We start from the raw sequence: 27,681 nt of genomic DNA on the forward strand, positions 1-27,681 counted from the left end.
AAATACAGCCCTTAGTGGTTTTTGGTAGCTACCATATGTAAATTATCATCGATGATCAACGATCATAGATCCCACACATTCATATCTGCATGTATTAGCTATAATAACCTTATTAATATTGGGTACCCATGCCACTTCTGGGGCATACGTTATCACTTCCAGGACAATCATCTCTCACAGATGAATTATGTAGAATGTAGATCATTCATTTTACTTATAATCTCATGTAGAGCACTATATGGCTTGTATGATCTTCCCTTTTTGAGAGCTTAAAACTTTAGACCTCGTGGATATGATTCACACAAATTCACGCCGTTATTCAAATGACAGTAGTCTTTCCTCCCCCTAACGGCGGGAAGACTGTCTTATTATGATCATGTGCAAAAAATGTATTTAATGATCTATCACTTTCTTTGGAGTGAAGATGTTCATTGGCTGGTGGTGAACCCAAACCAAGTTTTAGGTAAAAAAACATTAGTAATTCATGAACATCAACCATATTGATTTATTATTGTATTACCAAGACATCATTCACTAATGACATACTTACAACCTTTGTATGTGTAGCCATATCAGGAACTTTGACGATGTTTAATGACATTCTCTTCAGGAGAGAACTATGTCACTTGGATATACATGCATCCCACAGGTCAAATGGGGTGTAGATCATTTATATTAATATGATTGGTCTCAGGGACTTTAACCTAAGCAGATGCCTTTGCATTTAGCATAAAATTTTGTCACTACCTTTTATCAAATCACTAGATTAGTTATTTCCCAAAATCAAAATGAGACAGTGGATAAACATCTCACACCAAATCATGTTGTTCTTCAGGAACATTCTTTCTCCCCCTTATGGCAGGAGGATAGTCTCATTAAAGTGACAAGTCGCAAATATGCGGTAGATAAACAATTTGCTTGTGAGTAAGGTTAGTAGCATCAAAACTTGTAAGTGATTATTCCATGCAACATGGTAGACAAAGATGACGTAACCGGTCAGGCTGAAATAATGTATTTGGTTCAATAAACTTCTGGTTCATAACATTATATGCTTCAATTTACTGTAAAACCTTGACACAATATATATGAGATAGCAAAAAGTCTTATCCCACTATATATGAGGCACTTAGTGCAACAATATTTCAAATTCGATAACATGATAGTAGCTCATACGGAGCCATAAATCAAGATCTACAACTCTTGATATAACTGTTACCTTACCTTTAGTAAACATCAACTGTAGAATATTGATAATTACAATAGGCCAAATTCATTTTGAACTGCTGGCAAAATGATTTACTCGAAATTTCAAGTTAAAGGCTACAATTCATAACAGAAGGTAACTTTATCACGTGGAGAACCTCAAGTTCTGTGTCACATATAAATGTGTAGTCGTAAAGATGAGGGACTTCAGGCCCACATATAATTGGAGATCCAAGAAACTTGAGGTTTCAATTTTTTCAATTTATAACAACCTCTTAAGTAACATTAGGTTCCTAGATAATCGGATTAAGAAACATTTAGTTTCAATAGGAACTCAACATGTTACAATAAATATGAGGAATAACACAATAGTGCTTTCAACTTTGCTTATTGTAAGCAAAAGACATCAGGGATGTGTGATAATCTAAATGTTCTTATTAGTCAATGCAATTTAATTTGACTAGTGCCAGTTTGAAAATGGGTTGATAAACATCCATCATATAATGTACCATAGGTGACACACGCCCAATATTTAATTTCCTCACATGTGTGGTTGTTAGGGCAATATTTACATTGACTTCTGATTTCTCTCTTGTCATGATCCACTTCTGGTAGCATTTCATGGTATAGCCATGTCAATCGGCTTTCTTACTATACAATGAGATCCATGAGAGGGAGAGATTATACATCTCTGGTAATATTGGAGGCACAGAATGCAAAGAGATAATAATATGTCTTCTTTTGGAGCCATCAATCAGATATGTAAGATATGAGAAGATTGTTATATTAGCCTCATAAGCATAAGCCTTAATAATATTTTCTGGACACCATGGATAAAATTGCATTGCCTGAAAGTCACTCAAAACATAAGTTTGAAGGTGACACAAATCAAATTTGTAAGAATTGAACAGTCGATCTCATAGGATATACACGAAGCTTCTGGTCCGTGTTATACAAGTAAAAGGTGGCGTTCAATTATTGTATTGTTGTTTGATGTAGATTAACATCAAATATTTTGAACTTCTGGCCAAAATGAATACTCGAAATGTCGAGTTTAAACTTCATGACCATAACTTATAAGTGAGAAACTTCAGGTGCTCATCTAGTCAGTATGATCATTGAGGAAGTTCAGGTCCACATGTAATTAAGGATCTAGAAACTGAAGGTTCCGATCTCTATTAATTACAAAATTCACGATCATGAATTTGGGTTTAGTGGATCACTTTCTCAAGACTTATGATGAGAAAAAAAATGATATTAATAAAAAAAATGACATACCTGAATTCAAAGGTTATACTCGTTGTACTCGTTAGTTAAATGAATAACTAACAGTTGATTGTCTGCTTACTTGAAAATTGGTGTCAAAATAATTCCCTCAAAGTGTCAAAATAATCCCCTCAAAGTTTCAGGCAACCTCAATTAAAACTTAATCATAAATTGTCCATTATCCACTCGAAACTTAAGGTTTAAGTCTGCACAATTAGGACTCCAGGTTCTAAGGTGGAGTAAACTTCTTGTACACTTATAAGATAATAGTAAGCAAGCTTTAGGTAAGCGAAAAAAAAAAACCGTATCAACTAACATATGAAAATTCACTCAAAATTTCTGGTTCGAAGTGGACATAGAGTTAAAATAAATCACGTAATCGAAGCTTCAGGTTCGAATTTTTTTTTACTATTAGAACTTCGCGTTCTACTCTATGATATTTTGAACTTCTAGTATACTCGAAATATGTATGTATGAGATATAGAGCTGCTGCCCCATATGAATAACAAAGAATTTTAAAAGATAAGTACTGTAATGAATGTACATAACAAAATAGAAAAATTGCGGGGAAGAAAAATAAATAAATTAATTAACACTAGAAACTTCCGGTTTCGTGGATGAAGAAAACATACAGAACTTCTGGTATGGTTAACTTCATATGATACTGTGTTTTTTTTTCCTTACAAATTCACAAGAACTAATGTAACGTTCCGAACCAGAATTCACCGGTTTACTAGTCATTTGGACGGTAAACGATCTTTATTTTCACTTTTATTGTCATTTCAGCACTTTTAGTGGCCCTAAAAGTTGACTTTTTGTTCGGATCAAAATTTGAGAAAATGTTCTTCATAAAAGTTGTAGAGGACGTTAAACCGAGCACGTGGATATGTGGTACGTAAAAATTGGAGTTCGTATGCGAAAGTTATAAGCGAAATACTAAAGTTACTGTTTATGTGGTAAGTTTCTATAAATAGCCAAGTTACTCTAGTAAGTTTCCATTTTTGGAAACCTACCGGCTCTTCTCTCTCCTCTCCCCCGACTTTTCCCTCTTCCCTTTGGGTTCTCCTTCCTCCCTTCGATTCCACGCCTTCCGGCCACCACAAGAGCGCCTCCTTCCTCCCTGCACCCTAGCGGCCTTGGATTGTGACGATTTGGCCGAGAAACCTCGGATCGAAGCAAAGTTCTTCACAGTTGTAGTTTGGAGTTTTCGTCCATTTCCGGCTATTCCGGCCGTCTCCGGCCACCAAACCGGCGTCGAAGGTTCGGTTTTTGCCAATGATCATTTCCCCTAAGGTCTTTCATTTCAATTTACAGTGTAGAGGTCGAATTAACGATTGCAATTTCTACGGTTCTTGGGTTTTTTCTGGAAAAATTTCACCGGCCAAATTGGAGCCCTTCAATGTAAAATTGGAACTTGTTGTAGTTGTGAAAAATGTTGGGTCTGTTGAGTAGGTGGTGCTGCTAAAATTTGGTGGCCATCGGAGGTGGTGGCCGCCGGCGCGTGGGGCCCACTCACTGCCACTGTTGGTGGCGCGTGGAGGCATGTAGGGCAGTGTTTTAATTTCAGTTTTTAGCCCATTAAATTGTATAAATATTGTAGAGCTTGTTTGTGAAGTTTGGTGAATTTTGGAGGAGTTTGGAATTGTTTGTGAATTTCCGAAGTTCGGAGTTGTGTGATTGAATTGTCGGAAATCCGGCCGTTAGATTTCCCTCGTTTTCATTGTGGAATATGTTAATTGAGGAATTGGTGTTGTGGGAGAGATTTGGGTTGAATCCGAGAAGTAATGGAGATAGGGATTTCCGGGTTTTGTTTAGGTTAGTAATTATTTATTCGAATTGTGGTTTATGGAAGTGTACTTGTGTACAGGGCAATGTTGCGAGCTACGGCTAGATGAAGGAACTCGTTTGTGTGGTCGCCCAATAGTACTGTGAGTGGACCTTTGCTTTTAAGTATGGATGCATGCAATTGTTGATTTGTCTTGATTTGTTTTGGGAAATGAATTAGTGACTTAAATCATTGTTTTAATTTATCGAGCATATTAAACGGATTTAAATATTTTATTACTATGTCAATTGGATTTTCGAATTAAAGTTGTTATGCTCGATTTTGAAATTGTGATTTATGTTAAAATTCGTTGATTTGAGATTTTTGGAAAGATTTTCGAAATGGGATTTCGATGAAGTTATTTCCTATTTGTTTATCGACTTTCGGTTTTGTCATTGGGAATGCCTTGCTAATAATCTAATTATTCTTTTAGCGTGTGGGACACGCTGTTGACTTATGTGACTTTTTACGAGAATTTCTGGGTACGGTTGGGAATCGTACTCATGTTTTCTTTATTCGCGGGACTTATGGGGAAGCCTTTGAGATCTACTGGATTTTAATGGTTTTTACCCACCATACCTGGGTCGCTATATTTTATTGCTAGCTAACCTATTAGTACTCCTCCCTGCTTACTATGTGTTCGTGGGTGAGTAAGAGCAGAGCATGGGATGCTCCAGAGTGTGGGACACTCCGACCCGAGCCTGGGAGGCTCCCTTCTTTCGTATGGTGATACCTCTTCCCCATATCTTATCGTTGCTTGACTAGCGGGGCTAGTCCAATTTTCACTGTAGCCAGCGGGGCTGATCTTATTCTTCTTGAGAAACGAGATTTCGGTTTTATGATGTATTTTTCGAATGTTGTGACTAGCTAGTCGGTTTACCGTTTTGAAATCCTTGGATTTAAAGCTAAAAGTGTTTTACCATTTTGTGCATGCATCGGTTTTTAATGAAATAAATGTGGGAAAGTATGAAATCCTTCTTCTTTTAAATTGTTTATTTTTGTCCACTCACGCTAACGTTTTTCGTCTACTTTCCCCTGGGCCTTTCGGTTTCTAATGCCCAGTTTGCAGGCGTTATTAGTTGAGGTCTGGCGTCTGTGTTTCGAGGCATAGCTGACGAATAGCTTCCGCACTTCTTCATTTGGCTATGATATTTTGTGAGTTAATAGTTTTGGGTAGTTCACTTTAGGGGTGACTCGGCCAATTCTCGGTAGAGTTACCTCTAAGGTGGGCCCCGTAGGGCCAACTCGGGTTTCAGGGTGAAATCTGGGGCGGGTCTTGTCAACTAAAGTATATCTTGTGGTGAACCTCAAATTCTCTTTATATAGAGATGTAGTCACAAGCTTCTGGCTTTGATTAAATTTCCAACTTCGAACTGCAAACTCTAAATTTCGTTTGACTTTCAAAGTGACAAGGAGGAGGAAACCCAATTGGTCATGCCAAAACATAACGAAGAAGTAGAGGGATTGCATGCCCTCATATAATTAGGGATCAAGAAACATGTGATTTCATATATGTTTAATAAACGTCGATCGAGGATCTTCTGGCCCTCATTAATTGCATAAGCTATGAAAAACTTCATGTCACAATTTTCTAATTTACATTTCATTACCCTTGAGGAACTTCAGGCCCCCATATGATCATGGTTCAAGTAACTTGCGATTTCGATCATTGTATAACTCTAAGGAACTTCTGGTCCTTGTTAATTGTACAGGAACTGAGAAACTTCATGTAGCAATTTTGATCATGTAACTCTTGAGGAACTTCAGGCCCTCTGTAATTGAATGGAGAGACTTCAAGTCTCGATCTTAAATTCTTTTAATCGAAAGGCTGAAATATGCACTAATCATATATATGTGTATATTGGTTTGGAATTTGGATACACAAAACCACCAAACTCCCTCTTTCTTCAGCCTTGCCTGAGCCAATAAATGTTAAATCTTCTCTGCAGAAACAATGTTGACCAATAAATGTAAACTGCAATTTATGGTCACTGCCAATTTTTTTAGATGTATAGGAAATAAAAACAAATCATGATTATCCAATAAAACTCAATATCCAATAGAGACCCAGTAGGGAGGAGAAGCCATGGATTGCAGAAGCACATACACATGGCAGACGAAATTGAAATATAAAAATGAAGAAAAACCCCAATAACCAATTTGAAACAATGATATCAAAATTGATGATTAAATGTCTGGGCAATTGGAATTAATCCTATATGGTAGTGTAATGCAACAAAACGGCATACATGCAACATCATGATGTTGTGGGCTATGATTCCTATATATCAATATCTCATAATGGACTTTAGCGAAAGCAATCACATAACATATATAAGTAACAGTGCCCCGTGCCATTGAGTAATTAGCGAGCATTGATATGATGCCGTATATCTTCATAAACCCTAATATGCATAATTGATATAGATTAAATAAACTCATAGATCATGAGTTATAGTTAAGAGCAGCAACGTTGCACTATAAACTCATAGATCATCATGGAGTTTAAAAAAAAAAAAGCAAAGTGTGTTGATAACGTATTATAAAGTAGAGAGAAGATAAAGAGAGAATAGTTGGGAGGAAGTTCTCATTCAGTCTCATTAGCCTCCTTTATATAGAGGTAGAGTTTACATCAAAGTACATAACTAATGAGTATTTACGCGGACAGCCACATAGATAATAATATTTACAACATTACAGTAGTTTGTTTGATTTGTGACTCTGTAGATTTGGATTGTTTGGAAAAGAGAAATTTGTTGCCCGGAAGCAACTGAAACTCGTAGGCCATTTGATTATTCCTCCTATAAAATCAAATCAGTTCTATGGTCAACACTCAACATTTTACATGTTTTTCTTATGTATGTGCTTTGCGATTTTGTATTTAGTAGAAACGTAAACTAATTGAATAAATTAGAACTGATAAGAGCATCTCCAACAGTAGAATTTATTTTTTAGTTAAATTTAGCTAAATTTGTGAAATATAGCTATTGATTTAACAATGTTGCTCCATCAATGATAGCTATTTGTAAGTGATATATTATGTTTCATCGAATCGTAAACTGACATGTGGACAAAAGAGGAGAGAGAAATATAACTTTTGCTTTAGCTATGTAGGATTCTCTAGCTAAATATAGCTAGCCAATTTAGCTAAAGTTAAATATAGCTAAGCTATAGCTAGTCTGTTGGAGTTGAATTTTGCTTCAAAAATAGTTAAATATAGCTAAAAATTAAATTTAGCTACTCTGTCATATAACAATCAATCCGTGAGTTAAATTTATGACTTCCCACTTACAAAGTGTGCATCCCTTTGGACCAAACAATGTTGCCAGATATGTGGGTTACGATTTAATGTTAAGACTGTTTTTTTGTAACTTCTATTTTACAACATGTTTAAAGGAGTAGTTTTTGTGTACATTCGACTAACTCTCACAAGTAGGTGGGATCTACATGTGTGGAGTAACAACACCCAAAACCAACGGTCGTTTGGAGTAACTACGGTGGTGTCTACGGTGTTTTGTATAAAGTAAGAATGTCTTTGCCAACAAAAAGAAGTTAAGAACAGCGGTACTCCTCTTGTCTTTGTTTCTAAATTTGTTCTCTAATAATGTTGTACAGTAGTTTGTTTGATCTGTGACTCTATCGATTCGGATTGTTTGATAAAAAAAAATAAAAAAAACTGTTGCCTGGAAGCAACTGCAACTCGTAAGCCATTTGATTATTTCTCCTATAAAATCAAATCATTTCTATGGTCAACACTCAATATTTTACATGTTTTTCTTGTGTATGTGAGTTATGAGTTTTTATATAATAGAAATGTAAATTAATTGAATAAATTACAACCGATAACATACAACAATCAATTTGTGAGTTATATTTAGGAGTTAGGACCTTTCACTTACAAAGTGTGCATCTCGTTAGACCAAATAATGTTATTAGGTATGTGAGCTAAAATTTGAAGTTGAACCGTTTTTTGTAACTTCCATTTTACAACAGGTTATTCAACGAACTCTCACAAGAAGGTGGGATGTACGCGTGGAGTAACCACACCCAAAACCAACAGTGGCCACACAAAACCACGGTGGTGTCTATAAATATGTCGCTTCAAAATCCGGAAAACAGATTGCAGAGATCGTCCTGATTAATCTCTGATGGGTTTAATTCTTGGGCAGTTTTTTCTTGCAGCTGTGTTAAACTGCAAGAAAAAGTCGCAAAGAAGCTCTTCCGGGTGCGAAGTACTGTGAGAAGCACATTCACATATCAACAAATCGAAGCATGTGGAAGAAGCTTCTCATCATGAAGAGGGTACGTACTACATTGTAACTAAATAGGCTTTGGCTGGTTGATAGGAGATGGTTCTAAAAGATAGAGACTTAATTGTTTGGTTGGTGAAGGAATTCATGGGGCTCCATCAGAGATTTTGGCTCTTGCTTTGGACACCAGGCCAGACACGTTGGGTTGCTTGTTTAGGATTCGTTTTGGCTTTGTTACCATCATACATGTCATGTTTTCTTCAACTCGATTAGTTCTCTCTGGTCTGAATGGACTTGCCTGCATGATATATTAGCTTCATGAATAACTTGCAACGCAATTCTCAGTTACTCGTATCAAATTTCTCATTGTGAGTCTAGTGAAGCAGGCTGATCAGCCTAAGAAACCAAACCAAGTCGAGCCCATGGCCAATATAGCAACTCCCCTAATATTTAAAGTTGGATGGACCATATTTGAGCTTTGAGGCAATGGATCCCATTATCCGGCAATTTCCTCCATATTTGGGAGGTTGTATTATTCTTTTGTATGTTTGGTCAATTACAACCATAAAGATAGAGGTTTAGGTGGCCTTGTAAAAAAATCCTTACAAAGCAAATAAAAAACAGTACCCAACTTGCATAAAAAAACTCATAATAGATAATTAGATTTCTTCCGGCCATGACGGCCAGCTCCCTCCCAAAATCTCTTCTCTAGTTCTCTACACAGCTACACCACATAAAGCCTTCCTTGCTATTTTGGTAACTAGAATGTTATGGTTTTGAGTTTCGACTAATAAATTCAATTCGAGTCCTTTGACCACCATTGACTATAGTAGGACCTTTAAAAAAAAAAAAAAAAAAAATTTTCCTGATCTTCCAAGATATACGATTTTGTAAACAAGAGACAGAGAGAGAATCAATAAACACATTGTGATTGGGTGAAACACCACACGTGCCATCCCACGTGTGAACTTGTGACTGTCTCAAGATTAAGTTCCCCCTCGTAAAACAGTAAAAAAACCGCGTCGCCAGCTAAACAGTTATGGGGAGAAAACCACAGTACACCAACGAGAAAAGAACACCGACACTCCAACTCACCCTCCTCACCAATAAAAGCACGCTTCCCAATGACTCCATTAATCCGCAATCTTTATTCCCCTCCATTCTCCATCCGACGGCTCCGCCCATTCCTCCTCCCCCAAATCTCAATCTCCTCCGTCCGATCAGATCCACTCTTTCATTATCCCCCAGTCGTCCTCGTCATCCACTCAGATCTGAGACCGAGGCCTCACACTGCTCGGGGGGGGAGGTTTCCATAGCAATATTCCCGTTCTGCCCCTGAAATGGTGGAAGCGCAGACATGGACGACGCGTCGTATGAGCAACCCCCGGCTGGACAGCACCACCACCTCCTCCTCCCCCGACCTCGCCGTCGACATCCCCGCGACTCCCCCAGGCGACGTCCGCAACGGCACTAGCTACAACAACTACGGATCGTTCCTCTCCCCGACTCTATCCACGGCGGCCATCATCGCCTCCTGGTACTTGTCCAACATCGGAGTCCTCCTCCTGAACAAGTACCTCCTCAGCTACTACGGCTACCGCTACCCTATCTTCCTCACAATGCTCCACATGATCTCGTGCGCCGTCTACAGCTACGTGGCCATCCACTTCCTCGAGCTCGTGCCACGCCAGCACATCGTCTCCCGCCGCCAGTTCTTCAAGATCCTCGCCCTCAGCGCCATCTTCTGCTTCTCCGTCGTCTGCGGCAACACCTCCCTCCGCTACCTCCCGGTCTCGTTCAACCAGGCCATCGGCGCCACCACGCCGTTCTTCACTGCGATTTTCGCTTGCATAATCACCTGTAAGAAGGAATCCGCCGAAGTTTACGGCGCCCTACTCCCCGTAGTGTTCGGAATCGTCCTGGCCAGCAACAGCGAGCCGCTGTTCCATCTTTTCGGGTTTCTGGTCTGCGTCGGGTCGACGGCCGGCCGGGCGTTGAAGTCCGTGGTGCAGGGGATTTTGCTGACCAACGACTCCGAGAAGCTCCACTCGATGAACTTGCTGCTCTACATGGCGCCGATGGCGGCCTGCATTTTGCTGCCGTTTACTCTCTACATCGAGGGCAACGTGGCGGCGAAGACGATAGAGAAGGCGAGGGGGACCCGTACATTGTGTTCTTGTTGCTCGGGAACGCCACCGTGGCCTACCTGGTCAACTTGACCAATTTCTTGGTGACCAAGCACACAAGCGCGTTGACGCTGCAGGTGCTTGGAAATGCCAAGGCGGCCGTGGCGGCCGTGGTGTCGGTTTTGATATTCCGGAACCCCGTGACGGTGATGGGGATGACCGGGTTCGCGGTGACCATCATGGGCGTGGTGCTTTACAGCGAGGCCAAGAAGAGATCCAAAGTTACAACTCATTGACACAAAGAAAGAATAAAGATTTTTCACACATTCATTTTGACTCTACCACCAGAAATTCGGGTACAAATTTGTTTTTATTTTTACTTTTATTTTTTAATTGTTGTTCCATTCCTTATTAATTTGATTTATGGGATCAAAGGAAGAGAAATTGGATCAAAGTAAGATGCGAATGGGAGTGTATAGGATGGTGGAGAAAGGGAGAAAAGATATGCTCTTTGTCTGCTTTTTTTTCTTTTAATTGTTGTTGATAGGGTATAGCAGAGAATATGTATGTTTTCTCTTTCACTTTACCCCGTGTGTAACTTTATGAAATACCCTGCAATTGGACTCATACAATTCTGATATCAATCTTAGTGTACTTTGTTGGGGAGGAAAATATCTCTTCCAATTCAATTTTAAGAACTCAAGATCTTCCCCGTTTTTTGTTTTCGCTGCTGATTCTTTTGCAGTTATGTATGCTTTTTTGTTTTTCGTTATATATATGTGCATTGGATTGTTTGTTTTGCATCATGATTACGTCATGGTTTTGTAACTCTTCGAACTAGTTTAGAGGGCACCTTCTAAAGTGCTTATCTTGCAGAAATGGGAAAATAAGAATACAGGGGGCTGTGCTATCCATGCAATCTGTTATTTGGAATGAGTGACTGAGTGTAACTAGGGGTACATTACTATTATCCGTGGATAGTCCAAGATATAGAGCAGGATAGAAACCTAAAGTTGCAACCTCTCCTTGTGCGTGGAGAATGGGGATTGAAGGTTTGGAGTATTAGATAGATATCAGGCAAGTAGATTGATGAGCACCAATAGTGTCATATATCAGATCACTGATTAGGACCGTGATATATGTCATACTAATGCAAGTATGACCATCTCTGAACTGTTATACATTTATTAGATAGATATCAGGCAAGTATATTGATGAGCATCACTGATTAGGACCGTGATATATGTTATACTAATGCCATAGGGTATCACCGCATCTGAACTATTATACATTTTTTATGTTTTAGAGTATGCACAGTAGGCATTTCAACTTATTCACATATTCAAAAGTATCTTTTCCCATATTTCTCATCTGATGTGACTGAATAATATAGATTTTACTGAATTATTGCTAGCCAATAATGCTTTGCTGATGAAATTGCAGTCACCATTAACCTATAGGAATTGTTGCTAATTTTTCTTCTCCTTTTGTTCTTCTGATTTTCTTTTTTTGGCTTAGGATAACCGATCAGAATGCAAGAGTAGATCACAGAAAAACTCTAGTTTAGCTGGTTGTCTAAATTGAGATTGCTTGCGTGACTTTTAGCTTGTTTAAGGATTTGGACATTGTCTTTGGAATCATATTTCTGCCATTAAGGTTTTGTCAAAATTGAATGAATTCACATTCAGGTTTTTCAGTCCCTGTGAATATAATTCAGTGCAAAAGGTTTACTTTTGGTTGGATTTGGCAGTTAAATTCCTAAAATGAGTTCATGGATTGTCAAGAAAATTATTCAGATCAGAAGATCAAGCAATGGAGAAACAGCCTATTGCTAATGCCGTCTATCAAAATTCTGTGTTTTACCCATTTTCATATGGGTTTCAACTATAAATATGATTCTTATTTGAGATGTTGACGAGGCATTCCCGGCTGTTCTTGATAGATATAGCTTTCTTGTCTGTTATATAGCCACCACAATTAAGCTGGTCCATCATTAAGTACATGGTGTACATGAAGTTTATATCCCACCAGGAATCCAAGACCACCTTCTTGAATGTACTTGGTAGACTGCTGTAGTTTGGGGGATACAAATGTATTGTTGTCAATCACAATAAGCATGTGCCATGTGGTATGTTTTATTCCATGCCTTTATTCCATGCCCTATCGGCATCAATCTAATTGCACTAGGTTTGGTTGGTGGTGGTTGAAGCATTCTCTATCCAGTGCTGCTATCCAGCATTCTCTATCAAGGAACTGAGAACTCGAAGGATGAGTTTTGACTCTTTCAGATTGAGCTCTATTATTCCACTAAGGAACGGAAACACATGAGCCAAATCTGGATCCATGTTCTATTACTTGAGGCCTGTTATGTTTTTGGCTCATATTACTAGACTGGTAGTTGATCCCCAAATTAAGGAGCGAGTCTGATTGATAATCCTATCAATTTCAAGGGTATTTCAAAAGTCAAGATAATCCTATCAATTTCAAGGGTATTTCAAAAGTCAAGATAATCCTCCAAAGGGTCCCTCATATGCTTTCGTAGGTGTTAGGAGTGGGGTTTATATAGTCTTGTATTATATGTTGATTTCGATGTTATACGTATCTTCTTGTTTTTATTAAGTGGAAACTACACTCACCTCCTTGACCAAACTCCAAAACACAAAAAACTCCACTACATTTGTTTTTAGACACTTAAGGACATTTTGTCTTTAGCAAGTTTTACTTTCTCTTCAAAGTTTTTATCTTTCCTATCAGTAAAAAGAAAATTGACGGAACGTAGTGGGCCCATGCTTTGAATTTGTTTATCTAAACATTTGCAGGTATAAACTCATCCTCTATACTCGAAGGTAAACAGTTATTTTACTATTCATAATTTCGATTGTTGACAGATTAGAGTTACTTGCTATTTGTAAAAATACTAGCAAAGAATTAAAAACAGAAAGAGAAAAGTTGAGAAAATTGAAACTCTTTAGAGATAATCTCAACAGAAATACTCCCAACTACTGGGATATTATTTATAGACTCCAAACTAGAATCTATAAACTAGAGGAAGATATTGATAATCTTTTATATGTTCTAGAAATAGAACAAAAACCTCTGGATTATTTGAGCATTGGTTAGATCCGCACCTCACTGGTATCAGAGCTTGTAAAAATAGCTCAAAGGAGAACCCCTCCTTAATGGGGACAATGTCAGAATTGTTACTAGAGAAAATAAATTCTCTACTGAAATCTTCTGATGAGAAATATCAGAAGCCGTTACTAGAATTATCTAGATGTCAAGATCATCTAGAAAAATTACCTACTATAATCCACCAATTGGAAAGATTGGAAAACAAACTGGATTATATTAAGAAACTTCCAAAAACGGAAGAAGAAAAGCTGACAGTCGTCAGTAAGAAAATTACTGAACAGCAAAAAACGCTGGATTCTATGAAAAATATACTGAAGGACAAAAAAGTGCCTACAGTAAAAAAGAAAGCTAATGGATTCAAACCATTAGAAAGGCCAGACAAGAATCCTGTTCCAAACATGATTTTTCTGGATCCTTCAACTAGTTCTACTAGTATCCGGTATGAAAACCCGGAAAAAGAGAAATGAAGATGTTAAGCATCTTTGGGAAAAAGAAAGGAGTACAACTCCTAAATGCTGAAGAATTTGAGTTCAATGAGATTGAACAGGAAGTAAAAAATTCCTCAATCCCAAAGTTAGATTTCAAACAGATCTACAAAAGAGGAAAATTTGATTTACTAGATAGCCATTATTTCAAATTACTGAAGATTACAACCCCAGCAACGGCAGGTGGAGAGACTGATCTTCTACTAATCACTCCAGCAGAAGTTTCCAGAGCACAAGAAAAAAAATATCAATTTATGCATATTGGAGCAGTCCAAGTAGGCATAAACTTGCTTGCTCGTGAAGGTATAAACTGTTCAGTCCTATGTGTTCTACAGGACAACAGGTTAACAGACTTCCAAGCTAGTCTGTTGGGAACACTTGAAGCATCCTTATGCGACCAAGTAGCATATTTCAACTGCTTCCCCAACTTCACCACCAGCTTGAAAGATGCAGCTCACTGTCTCAGACTGAGAGTCAAGACAGATGACATATCTATGAAAGAAGATATGCAAGAACTGGCAATAGTTTACAGGATATACTATAAATTGATGAGCACCACAGTAGCCCCTAAGACGAGGATTACAAATATCCCAGGTCTTACTACTGGATTCCTCACCAATCAGAAGAACCATTCACAGCAAATCCACAAAGTTACTTGGAATGAAGTAACATTTCCCCCTGAATGGAAATTATCATGTCCAAAAAAGCAACCAGAAAGAGCAAAAGCAAAAATCTACGAGAGTAGAAGAACTGGAGAAATCAGCCTCAACTTCGACAATCACAGGAAAAGCGACGTCTGTCCTGAGAACCTCAGGATAAACAGCAATCTTCTGAGAAGAAGCTACAGCACTAGAGAAGCTAGTGTCAGTGGTACAAAACCCACTGTTGAAGAGCCAATATCAGAAGAAGAACTGGAAGCTGATCTAAACAGACCAGTCCATATGCTCAGAGCTAAGAGGCTCTATGATCTTTATGAAGAAGCTGAGAATTGTGAAAATCTTGAACGATTAGAAAAACTAATCGAAGAAATGAAAAAATTCAAAATCAGAAAGACGAGAAAAGTCTTTCCATATCAAGATATTGAAATGGAAGAAGGAGAAAGCTCCAAGACTTCCATCGTTCGAGAAAAGGGAAAAGTCAAACTCCCTATACAGAAGGCCCCTACGGGCAGAAATGGAGAAAGAAATTCTCAAAGATTTGTCCCAGAGGACAAGATACCCAGAGTACCAATTTCCAATTATGGAATTTGGCTAGATCTGGATAAAGCTCTTGACAAGAGAAAAACTCTTGACCAATGGGTAGACAGCCTAATGATGGCCTCTGCTCTTACCCTTGGAAAATTTGAAGCTCCTGATCTTCAGATGTACTTTGAAACTACTCTCACCGGGGTAGCAAAAAAGTATTACTTCTCTTTCAAGGAAACAGCCAGAGGAAAAGAGTGGCTGGAAGAAATCAAGACTTCAAAGTCTCCGTATGATTTTGCAGTACCCCTGTACGATCAGTTCTGTGGAGATCTCTCAAATTTGAGTTAAAAAGCCAAAGAATCGGCAAAATCGAATATCTATGCTCTCAAAATCTGTGACATGAGATATTTCGAAGAATACTTGAATGAATTCCAAGAATATTTCTGTACAATTGGTGAACTAGAGAATACTTATCTAGTTAATCTGTTGCACAGAAAACTCCCTGAACCATGGAGAACAGCTGTGAGAGAAAGCATAGCTGAAAAACCAATTGAAAGATTTTCAGTTGGAGGAATTGCCGACAGAATCCGGCAATTACTGAAAGAGCAATGCAAAGCCAATCTTAGAGCTAAGATGGCCAAGAAGCAACTCAGAGGAGTTGAAAATTTCTGTTACGGAATATTGGATATGCCCACAAACTGGGGATGTCATGAATCCAAGTTCCACAGAAAAAGAAAAGAAAAATATTACTCTAAAAAATTCAAAAAGAGTAATCCAAAGAAGAATTGGAAATTCAAGAGAAGTTCCAATTACAAGAAACAGAAGGATGAAGATCCTAAAAAGAAATTCTTCAAGAAAAAGAAGAATACTCATCAGCATAAACAACCTAGCAAGAAAGCTTGCAGATGTTGGTTGTGCAAAGCTGAAGGGCACTATGCCAATGAATGCCCAGAAAAGGGTAAAAGTTCTACTAAAGCTCTCTTTGAAGAATATGAGCAAATAGTAGAGGTAGCAAACTTGAAAGGCTACGAAATAGCCTATTCTGATGATGAAGATGACGAGTCAGTTTATTCTGCCTGGTCTGAAGAAGAAACTTCATCAGATGAGTCTGAGATAGATTCTGAAGTAGAGTACTTCGAAGCCAGACAAATGAATGTATTGAAAATCAAAAACTGGGAAGAAAGTAAGACAGAATCCTTAATGTCTTCTTATCAGGTGAACCCTGGTACATTCGTTTGTGACTACTGTTTTTGTCACGAAAAGAATGGTCTCCCTATGTTTTGTGAAGAGTCTAAGAAGACTTATCACAAAGAATGCTTCATAGCTGAAGCAAGAAGAAAAACCAAGAATGGCCTTGTCAGCCAATTGGTTGAGCAAGAATATGAAGAATATTTCTCTGAACAAAAGGAGAAAGAAGAAGGAAAAGAGGTAGAAACTCTGTTCCAAAAAATTATGGAACCTTCTCCTCCATCTTCCTCAGAAAGAAAGGAAGAAATCATCGGTGAAGAAAACATCGATGAAGATATTGAACTGGTCGAAATACCAGAAAAGTTAGAACTGGTGAAACCACCAGAAACGGTTCATCTCTTAGAACGAAAAAAGGAGGTTACCAACACCTGGGATCTACTTGGCCAACCATCTGGCAAGTTTGATTATAAAGTCAGGTATGACCCTCCATCATGGTTCAATGATCTAGAAATCAAAGAGATAAGTCCTACAAACTGGGATGATGGAATTGATAAATCACCCACACAGGAAAATGTTCCAGAAGAATGCAAACCATTCATTCCCAAGGAACAAGCTCAGAAAAATGAGCCTCAACAATCAAAAGTCGTCTCTACAAGTAGATACAGCAACTATATAGAGATTGGACTCAAGTTCCCTGATCACAGGAAATATCATCTACATGCTTTTGTAGATAATGAATCGGGATTTACTGTTGCAAAGAGATTTACAATTCCAGAGGAACTCTGGAAAGAAGATAAGAAAAAATCTGCTACTGGTGTTACATTTGATGGGAGCCATCTCACCATGAAAAAGGTAGCAAAGAATGTTCATATCACCATTGGTGGCGGAACATTTCTCATCCAGAATGTTTGGCAATCTGAAGGCCAAGGATCTGATTTCTTGTTGGGAAATGACTTTATTCTCCAACAACGATTCATTCAGAATGAAGAAGCGATAGGCTTCAGGAAAGGAGAACGGGTGTTCTGGGCAGACCGACTCACACATGCATTCAGTGTGGTAGGTCCCGGTTTTACTACTCACTATCAGAGATTGCAACAGAATAGTGGTGATCTTACCCCCTACAAACCCAAATTTGAACCCATACTCCAAATCAAGCAACAAGAAGAATTGCTTGTTGAAGAATCTGAAGAAGAAGAAGAAACTAGTGAAGATGAAGAAGCCAGTTTCATCCATGAGCATAACCTCAAGCACTTTCAGAACAAGCTTGAGTCTCAACAAATTCCCACCCTTGAAAAAATCAAGAAACTACTAGAGCAGAATGTGGATACAAATCCCCAGAAGTTTTGGGAAAAAGACCCAGTGGTCTATGAATTGAGATTGCATGACATGAACGCTATCTGCCATGTCAAAGCCATTCCTCAGTACAAAGAGGAAGACCTGAAAGAATTCAGAAGTGATATTGAAGATCTCCTGAAAAAGAGATTAATTCAACCTTCCAGTAGCCCTCATCATGCTCCAGCATTCTATGTAAGAAATCATGCAGAACACCTACGAGGCAAAGCTAGAATGGTGATTGACTACCGAGATGTCAACAAGAAGACTGTCAAAGACGGTTATCAAATTGCTCAGGTACGAGTACTGATCAACCAGCTCAGAGGAGCCAAAGTCTTTTCGAAATTCGATGCAAAGTCGGGTTTCTGGCAGGTCAAGATGCATCCTGAGAGTATACCTCTCACTGCATTTGGAACACCACAAGGTCATTACGAATGGCTGGTAATGCCTTTTGGTCTAAAGCAAGCTCCCTCAATATTCCAAAGAAAGATGGACAACATCTTCAAGCATGTGGCGGAGTTCTGCGTCGTCTACATAGATGACATCCTAGTCTTCTCCAAGAACCGAGAAGAACACATGAAGCACCTCCATGAGGTAACAAAGCTGATAGTTCAGCATGGGATTATCCTAGGAGAAAAGAAAATCTTCTTTATCCTTGATGAAGTAGATTTCCTAGGGATAAACATCAAGAATGGAGTCATAAAGCTTCAACCTCATATCCTTGAAAAGATCTGGAAGTTTCCAGACAAAATTTCTGATGCTAAGAGTCTAGAGAGATTCCTTGGTGTCATAAACTATGGGAGAGATTTCATCCCTAAAATCTCAGGGTTAACAGCAATGTTATCCCCTAAGACTAGTTCCAAAAGAAAATGGAACTTCACAGAAGATGACGAAAAGATCGTGAAGCAGATAAAAAATCTCTGCAAAAACCTCCCTCCTCTTCAACAACCAGAAGAGAATGATGAAATTATCCTCCAAACAGATGCGAGTGATAATTACTGGTCCGGTGTAGTTCTTGCAAAAACGCCTGGAACTAACATCGAAAAGATTTGTAAATTTTGTAGTGGCAAGTTCAGCCCTGCAGAACTGAATTATCCCACAGGGGAAAAAGAAATTTTAGCTGTCAAGAAAACGATTTTAAATTCTCCGGCTTTTCTTGGAAAACCCTTTACTATCCGCACCGATTGTGCCAGAGTAAAGAATTTCAAAAATTTCAAACTTGACAAAGCTGCTGATAGAGGAAGATTAGCAAACTGGCAATTATTTCTTAACCAATATGATTATAATGTTGAATTAATTGCAGGAAACAAGAATTATCTTCCAGACGCATTGACCAGAGAAATGGCAATGTTCAGCCAGAGAGAAGACGACGAAGGTCGTAATCCCAGAAACAGAAGAACTGGGAAAGAACATGAACCTCAAGAAGATCCTATGGAAACCAAAGAAAAGGTTCTTAAAAGGTTTCTGCTAAGTCCAAAGGGCTTGGCCGCAACTGATCAATCCCAGGGTAAAGGATTGGCTAGCCCGTCTCAAACGGCAGACGGTAAAGGCTCATCAAGACCGTTGATGGCTGCTGCTTTGCCAAAAAGCAGACTAACTCCAACTGGAGTCATAAATGTTTTTAATTATGAATTAAGAACTTTTGATACTCCTGTGTTCAGAACTGGCATGAGACTAGCTTATCAGCAGAAGGCAATCCTGGATAATCTCTTATTTGCCTTTCAAGAAAGAAGCAGTGGTCTACTGTTCCCGGCACTCTTTGCACTAGCTGAAGAACTATATGAGAATGCCAGACCACAATTTGAAGAAAGTCATACACAGCAGAGTGCTGTAAGGAAAGAAAAAAATTCTCTTCCTGGAAAGTCCAGAAAGTGCTAGGGTTCCTGTCATGGCACTTAATGAATCAGACTGGCATAAATTCCATAGTCTGATAGGAAGACATAATCCAGAAGACCTGGTTCCTCCAACTCTCTTTATTGTTTCGGGTCCTTATGTTGGAAGATACCTGGTTAATGTTCAGAGTGAACATCCTCAAGAACACAAGCTCTGGCTTGTTGAAAATGGTTTTGTCCATAATCTGTGGACTAAAACAAATGATGATCTAAAAGGTTTGCCGCCTATCATTGTCAACACAGTCAAAAATATCAGAAAGAATGACTGTATGCTTCGACTAAAGTTCAGATCCACTCCTCCAGAATGGATCCAAAAGGCAAACGGTGAAGTTGAATATATTCCTCCTTATCATTATGTAAGAATTATTCAAAGGAAATATCTTCAACCAGCCTGTGTAGGGTACAATGGCCAGCCAAACTCAAGCATCCCGTGGATGAAGGCCATGACTCTAGAATATATCAAGAAGATCATCTCTGAAGATGTCAACAACACCTTCCTGGCAGTAGGAGAAAAAATCATTATCACTGCTTACGATCATCCTGACGTAGTCAGCAGTGACTTATTCCTATCTCTTACCAGAAAGGAGATAGATTCGACACTGGCATGCTTAAGATGGGTGGAAAAACTTGAAATAGACAACCACTACAAAATGTATGTTGATACAGATGTCGAAGATAATGCAACAACAGTAAGGATGGCCCAGGCAGATAACGACTCGTTTGTCCTTGGTCACAATTTAGAAACCGACGAGAACATGTGAAGCAGCAGGTGTAGAAAACACCGAAAGTTCTTTTGGACTTTTTCCAAAAGCAACTTTTGCTTTTCAAAAAGCAGGTGAAAAACATTTCACCCGAATGAATCTGCTTTTCCTCGGCCGACCTCCACCAACAGGAGCACTAAGGAAAGCAGGAAATCACGGAGTCGTACTGTACATTTTGTTGTTTTGAATTGTAATTTGAGTTCCGCTCCCTATATAAGGAGCTTTAGCTTCTCTTAGAAGGCATTCGAAAAAAGAGGAACATCAGTTCTATATTCAAAAATCTCTAAGATCAGTTCATAGTTATAAGCTAAGAAGAAATAGCAGTCAGTTGATGAAGTGTGCTTTCTATTACAAGTAAGTATGTGTAAACCAGTTATGAGTAGCTAAACAGCTTTTAGCTGTTTGCCCAAGAGTGAGGCTCTGGGTTCAGTACCTGTATTTATGTTTGAATAAATAAATTCAGTTTGTGCCCAGTACTCTGTCACAAAAATATTTTACTGTTTTTTTTTTTTTTATGTTTAGGCAACAGTAGCAGTTAGTAAGCAGTAGCAGTGTTTTTGTTTTACTATATAGACTGAACCCTTTACCAATACTAAGGCAGCAGTGATTCCGCCCTGTTAGTAGCCGTTTAGACAGGAAGTCGTTAGGCGAAATTGTGGCATGTTGAAGGCTAGTCCTTAGGCTGATACTGTGTTTAGTCTAGAACAGTATAATAAGAAGCTGATACTGTGTAAAAAACAAAGAAGGTAAAAGGATAATAGTGTCTGTCCTTAATTGTATAGTGGGAAAAGTTGTGGACTTAGTTGTCAAAAAAATCTGTTGTCTGGTAGTGCTTTGTAGTTAACCCTTTTATTAAAGGGAGAGTGGGTGTTTACAACTTTGGACCTCTTCCCACATGAGATGTATCATTAGACCAATAACTAGTTATGTGAATAAGATTTCGATTGGATATTCCAGATAATTGCCTATCCACATCCAATCCCTCCTGTGTAATTTTATATTTGCCTGTAGTTTTTTATTTTTCCTCTAAAGCACCCGACAATTTATAAATGGATGTAGAGATCAATTCTGTGTCACAAAATTGCTAATACTTATTATTAACTGGAAAAACCAAATACTCAAGAACAATATCCGAAAGTAATCACCAGCTGCCCATACTTTGCTGCATTAACAGTTCTACTAGCTGCATCCTGCGGTGGGGCTAGGGCTAGGAGCAGTGGATGATGCAGAGAGGGAGCTTGGGCCAGGAGCAACGGGGCTAGGGCTTGGAGCAGTCGACGGCATGACAGTGATGACGAGCTTCTGTCCCCCATCAGCACAATGCTTAGCAACACCACAAATGTACCATTTTCTTCCTGGGGTTGCAAGGTTGATCACATCATTACCACTTGTTAATGGCGCAGCGCCGACAGGAGCTGCACACTGTTGAAACCCGGTGCCGTTCACTTTGTACACGTTGTGGACTCCTTTGGGGTAATTGAATACTGCATAAGATAAAAGAATCAGAAAACTGAAATTAGTTCCCAAAACAAAGATTAAAAGATGTTGCATGGGTGTAAGTTTGTGCTTGTTAATATGCATACCAAGGTTGTCGCCAACAACGAACATCTTTCCCTGAGCCCAAGCCTGGTAATCGAAGTTAGTAGTCCAACCTTTCTCGTCACCAACGACGTAATCTGTAGCCAGGATTGAAGGGGCGAAAATGGCTAGGATGGCAAGGATAACGAAGAGCTGAGAAGAGGCCATTGCTAGTGTGGGATTAGCTAGTAGAGTTAATTAGGGTCTTCTATAAAGTTGGTTGTTTTGAGATGATGAGCTAGATCGGTTTGCGTTTGATTGTGAAAATGAATTCAAATGCTTGCCATTTATAGGGTGGTTTTGTAGAGTCGGGCATAGTAAAGGTTAGTGTGGCATAGGGTGTGTACACGGACGGCGTTGCCTTGCCGAATGGCATGAATAGACTGAAGAGTTAAATACAACACTATGAACAAATCAAGACCGCAAGAAAGTTTAGTTTTGTTGTAGTCATTCACGAAATGGGATGTCTGACCGAGTTCCATGGGTAATTTTCTTTGGCCTGCCTTATGATTTTACTGTTGGAAAAATAATCTATGTTAATATGTACAATTGACACTCAAAAAGAAAATTAGATGAAGAGAATGTCAGCATATGGTTAAAGGGGTGGTTGATTGCTTTTCAACTTGAATTTGGAGAGGCTTAGAAATTCAAAGCCTCAGGAATTCCCGATATGTGATTTACTATACTATCGACAAAGAAGTGAAGAACTTCGTATGTGTGCGACTTATGAAAAATACAGATAAATTCTATCGAGTGATGTGTAGGAATGTAGCACATATGAGCCCCGTTCATGGCCAGATCACTATTGTCGACGGATCAATTTTCTACTTTGATATTTGGAGCAACAAATTCTAACCAATTAGCAATAGATGAATTCTAAAAACTTGTCTATATGTGGTGAAAACTTTTGATCAAATTTCCTACTTGGAAATGATATCTATTAGCAGTATTCGTAAAACGACCATATTGCGAGAGTCATTTTCATGATTGTATCAAGATATATATTCGGCCACCTAGTTCATATAGGATTGTCAATGAAACATGTCATGTTGTGTAGGATTCGGATCATGGCAATATATTAAACGTGTAGAAATATGTAAATAACTCGAAATGGAGAATCTAAACTGAAACGAAACTCGTTTGTTAAATGATGAGTTACCCAGCCTGACTCACATAATCCGTTTGCTAAAAGTTGTGCCATATAATCACAGTTGACTGTTTAGACACACACACACAAAGGAGATCGGGTGACCCATTTAACCAAATTTAGGTTATAAAATTGTATTACATATGACTTCATAAAATCTATCACTACACATTTTTGTGTATGACTTACACTAAAAGTACAAAAAAAACACCATACAAGCATATGAACACTTGAAATTTCTTGATTTTGACGTAGTCTAAGGAAGTAAACGAGTAAAGTAGGTCACTTATTTATGAGTTGGCAATTTGACCTTAAGTCACTTAATAATCGCGTACGTAGGTTAGCATGCAATTGAATTTTGTGTATGTTTTAAGTAATGTTATTGGATCGTGTCAGAAATGACAGTCTGTCATATATATGGTCCATACTTTATATATAGTTTATTTTGTAAATTAAAAAAAAATCAAATCATTAATAATTCAAGTACTTCGATCAAGGGGATGTCTAAGAAAATTTATGTGGATTATGAGTGATAATTTAGAGCCGGTCACCAAGACTCGTAAGGGATGTGCATAAATTTCTTTTACTTACTTCAGATTATCAACTATATATATGAACACGTACATATTCATCTTTAATAATGGTAAAAAGAAGAATCTTAATTAAACTTCCGCACAAGAAATTCTAGATTCAAACATTTCAGAAATATATCATCTAGCTGTAGTATCACAAAACTGATTGATCACACTCATAGGTAATAACTGAAAAAAAAAATTAGGTACTCGGAAACAATCGTCAATCCGTTATTAAGCTATGACTATCCAAAGAATGCAATAACTATATTACTATAACAATCGATCATATATCCGTCCTTATCTTAATCCATTAACACTAGTTGGAGCACACTAGTTGGAGCTAGTTTCAGCATCCAGGGGTGGGGCTAGGGCTAGAAGCGACGTATTTTGCGGAGAGAGGGCTTGGGCTAGGAGCAAACGACGATGGCATTACAGTGATGGCAAGCTTCTGTCCCCCAGCAGCACAATGGTTAGGAGCACCACAAATGTACCACTTCCTCCCTGGGTTTGCTAGGGTTATCACATCATGACCACTTGTTAATGGCGCAGTGCTGGCAGGACCTGCACATTGTTGAAACCCAGTGCCGTTCACTTTGAGTACATTGTGCACTCCTTCTGGATAGTGAAAAACTGCACAACAGCAAAAAAAAATCAAAATTTTTTTGAATCAGTTAGTTCCCAGCCCACAGAAATAATATTGCAAGTCTGTAAAGAGAGCTCGTGAATTATTTACCAAGGTTGTCGCCAACAACGAACATCTTTCCCCGAGCCCAAGCTTGGTAATCAAAGTTAGTTGTCCAACCTTTGTCATCACCAACAACATAATCTGTTGCCAAAACTGAAGGGGCAACGATTGCTAGAATGGCCAGGATAATGAAAAGCTGGGAAGAGGCCATACTTGTGATTGCCTAAGCGATTGGTGGTTTTGAGATGATGAGCTAGATGAGTTTGCTTGCTAAATTGAGTTAAACTGCTGCTAATTTATAGGGTGTTGTTGATGACTAGCTCTAGCTTGTTGCCACCGTCCATGAAAGTTCGTCGCATAGGGTGTGCCAACGGACGGCACTACTGCCCGCCGAATGCACAGGGCCCGCCGAATGCACAGGAATATTTGAAAGGAACTTTGTATGTATTAACAAAGTATACAATTAGGAGATTAAGTTTGTTGGAGCCATTCCAAACTATCATCCCTCTGTAAAAAAAAACTAAAAACTAGGGCATGTGACCATGTTACCAAAATTAGAAAATTGTCCCATGCTAAATCTGACTTGCAAAAGACACAGATAAACTGTGTCTATATATGTACGCATTTATGGGCCTCAGCCATGGCCTGATCACTATTGTCGTTCATGGTGACAGATCAATTGTCTACTTTGCTATTAGAGCATCAAACTTTGCTATTGTGGCGTAAGTTTTGATCGAATTACCTTTTGGAAGATATCTATTAGTAATATTCATTATACTACGAAAATTTTGTGTCATGACATGTATTAACTATAAAGTGATATTTGATCACCTAATCCTTATAGACTATCAATAAGACATGTTATGTTTGTTAGATTTAGATCGTGTATATATATCAAACATGTAAACTCAAAATCCTACCAAATTATTAAACGTGTCAGAGAATCTAAATTTAAACCCCATTCGCTAGTTAAACAAGTGACTTGACCCAACACGGTAAATTTTGTGTATGACCTACACTAGAAGCAGAAAAAATAGCATACAAGCATATAAACATATATACACTTACAATTTTTTATATTCTAATATAGTCTAAGAGCATCTTTAGCAATGCAAGCCATTTTTTAGTCAAATTAGCTAAAAAGTCATTTTAGCTAGCCACTTTAGATTTATATATGTCTGCATCAATGCTATCTATTTTAGCTAGTTTTGAATTTATATTATTTTTTAAATGAAGATTAAATAGTTTAAATGTATTTATAAATTACATAAAATAATTTAAAATGAATGTTTTGAATTATAGAGAGCCTCATCTCGCTCTCTATATTTAAAAACGAGATAGCTAAAAGGTTATAATGCTACTAAAATAGATAATAATAAAAAACTAAACATGCTAGCTAAGGAGCCAAACTAGAGAGTCTGCTAAAAATGCTCTAAGAAAACAAACAGGTTAATTAAGTAGGTCATTTGCGAGTTGGCGACTTGACCCTAAATCCACCCGTTTAATAATCGTAGTTTGGTGGGTTGACTCACACATAAACAAATATCTTCAACTCATCTTATTTCATGCATGTTTTGAGTCATGTTAATAGATCGTGTCATAATTGAAAACATGCATATATATGGTTCATAAAGTTTAGCCTCTCTCTCTCTCTCTCTCTCTCTCTCTCTCTCTCTCTTATCTCTTTTATGAATATGATTCCCATCCCACTCTAAACCCTACCCACGCCATAAACTAGTCAAAATTGAACCTATGAGCTCCACGATATTAGTTAAATTAATAACCAACATGTCATAATTCACTAACTTTAAATAGTTTGTTTATGTTATGAAAATACCAGATAGAACAAACTGTTTAAGGTGATTTGTGTATATAGCTCAACTGAAATTGCTTTATAAATAAGAAATGCAATTCAAAGCCAACACAGCAATTGATAACGCAATGTAAACCTCTCCACTGAGGAAACTTTACTGCATGGCTTGTGACGTAGCCAACACGAGAAAATAAATCCACTATGAATCAATGAGTTTACAGTAAACAAGTAGTGATGTTCATAACAATCACATTCACTAGCAACACAGCTAACTTGATTTACAACTAATCTAACTTTCTTTTCAATCAACACAATATCTAAACAAGTCTATCTTCCAATCATCCTTGATATCAACGTCCCACTGATCTTGAGACTAAGGTATGCAAATGAACACAATGTGCAATAAGGAGAATGAATAATATGCAAAGAGAGTTTTTACAAAACAATTTGTGATAACTTAAGCACGAAAGAGAAATACTACACAAATACTCCAAAAACTCTACTCTTAGAATTAGTTTCAAAACCTTTTATAGAGGAGCAAGACTCCCCCTCAATCAAACCTCTGTATCAAATCGAATAAGATAAGGAAAGGTTTAAAAGCTTATTTCAATAAATAATGAATACTTAGTAACTATATGCAAACTCGATCTCTATCTGATATACATATTGAAAACCTTTTGATGCAAATATGTATATCAAATGAATTTAACCGATATGCATATCAATTTTAAATCGTGTAAAATGATATGAAATGAATACCACCTTTAACTCAAGATCAGTGAGAGTGATTCTCCTTGATTTTCTCTTCATGCATGTTCTGCACATTTCTTTATTCTTCCTTGGACCACCGAGAATGTTAGAGAAGTCCTCTCCTGGTCTTGTGCAACTTCTGATTTCCTAGTGACTTTGGAAATGCGTGTGTGTTGAATGAGAATATCACAACATACTTACAATCTCCCCCTTTGAACATTCTCATTCAACACACAATCTTTCTTTCTTTGAACCTGCATAACATTCTTCAATAGAGAATCATGAAACAGCCAAACACAGGTTTAATAACAAAGTGATGAACCTAGCAGTGCTACTTAGATTGAGGAATCAGTTTCCATCCTTTTCCATATCCAAGTAAAATTAAAAATAATAATAATAATAATAATAAGCATCCCAAGTAGTTTGTGCTTATGCACTTACACACCAAAAATAAACAAATTGTCCAAAGAAAGATAAAACACAGAACAA

At 38.0% G+C, this 27,681-nt stretch overlaps 3 protein-coding genes across 3 annotated transcripts; 1 reads left to right on the forward strand and 2 right to left on the reverse strand.

Annotated features, from left to right (window-relative positions):
* Positions 1 to 9,507: 9,507 nt before the first annotated feature.
* On the forward strand, positions 9,508 to 11,373 carry LOC112178658 (probable sugar phosphate/phosphate translocator At1g12500). Its single transcript, XM_040511064.1, is given in 3 exon segments — positions 9,508 to 10,698; positions 10,701 to 11,026; positions 11,106 to 11,373. Coding segments are annotated over 2 exon segments (1,080 nt in total). The 5' UTR covers positions 9,508 to 9,884; the 3' UTR covers positions 10,967 to 11,026; positions 11,106 to 11,373.
* Positions 11,374 to 21,823: 10,450 nt separating this feature from the next.
* LOC112177523 (blue copper protein 1b) lies at positions 21,824 to 22,390 on the reverse strand. Its single transcript, XM_024315811.2, has 2 exons — positions 22,228 to 22,390; positions 21,824 to 22,128 (listed from the first exon to the last, which is right to left on the reverse strand). The coding sequence occupies exons 1-2, from the start codon at positions 22,388 to 22,390 to the stop codon at positions 21,824 to 21,826; spliced, it is 468 nt and encodes a 155-aa protein (XP_024171579.2).
* A 1,714-nt stretch (positions 22,391 to 24,104) lies between these two features.
* LOC121050556 (blue copper protein 1b-like) lies at positions 24,105 to 24,840 on the reverse strand. The gene is made up of 2 exons (XM_040511065.1): positions 24,678 to 24,840; positions 24,105 to 24,574 (listed from the first exon to the last, which is right to left on the reverse strand). Exons 1-2 carry the CDS (start codon positions 24,838 to 24,840, stop codon positions 24,291 to 24,293), a joined length of 447 nt encoding a protein of 148 aa, XP_040366999.1. The 3' UTR covers positions 24,105 to 24,290.
* Positions 24,841 to 27,681: the final 2,841 nt, after the last annotated feature.

This window comes from Rosa chinensis, chromosome 7 (genome assembly GCF_002994745.2).
Source record: "Rosa chinensis cultivar Old Blush chromosome 7, RchiOBHm-V2, whole genome shotgun sequence".
In the NCBI taxonomy this organism is placed as follows: Eukaryota; Viridiplantae; Streptophyta; class Magnoliopsida; order Rosales; family Rosaceae; genus Rosa; species Rosa chinensis.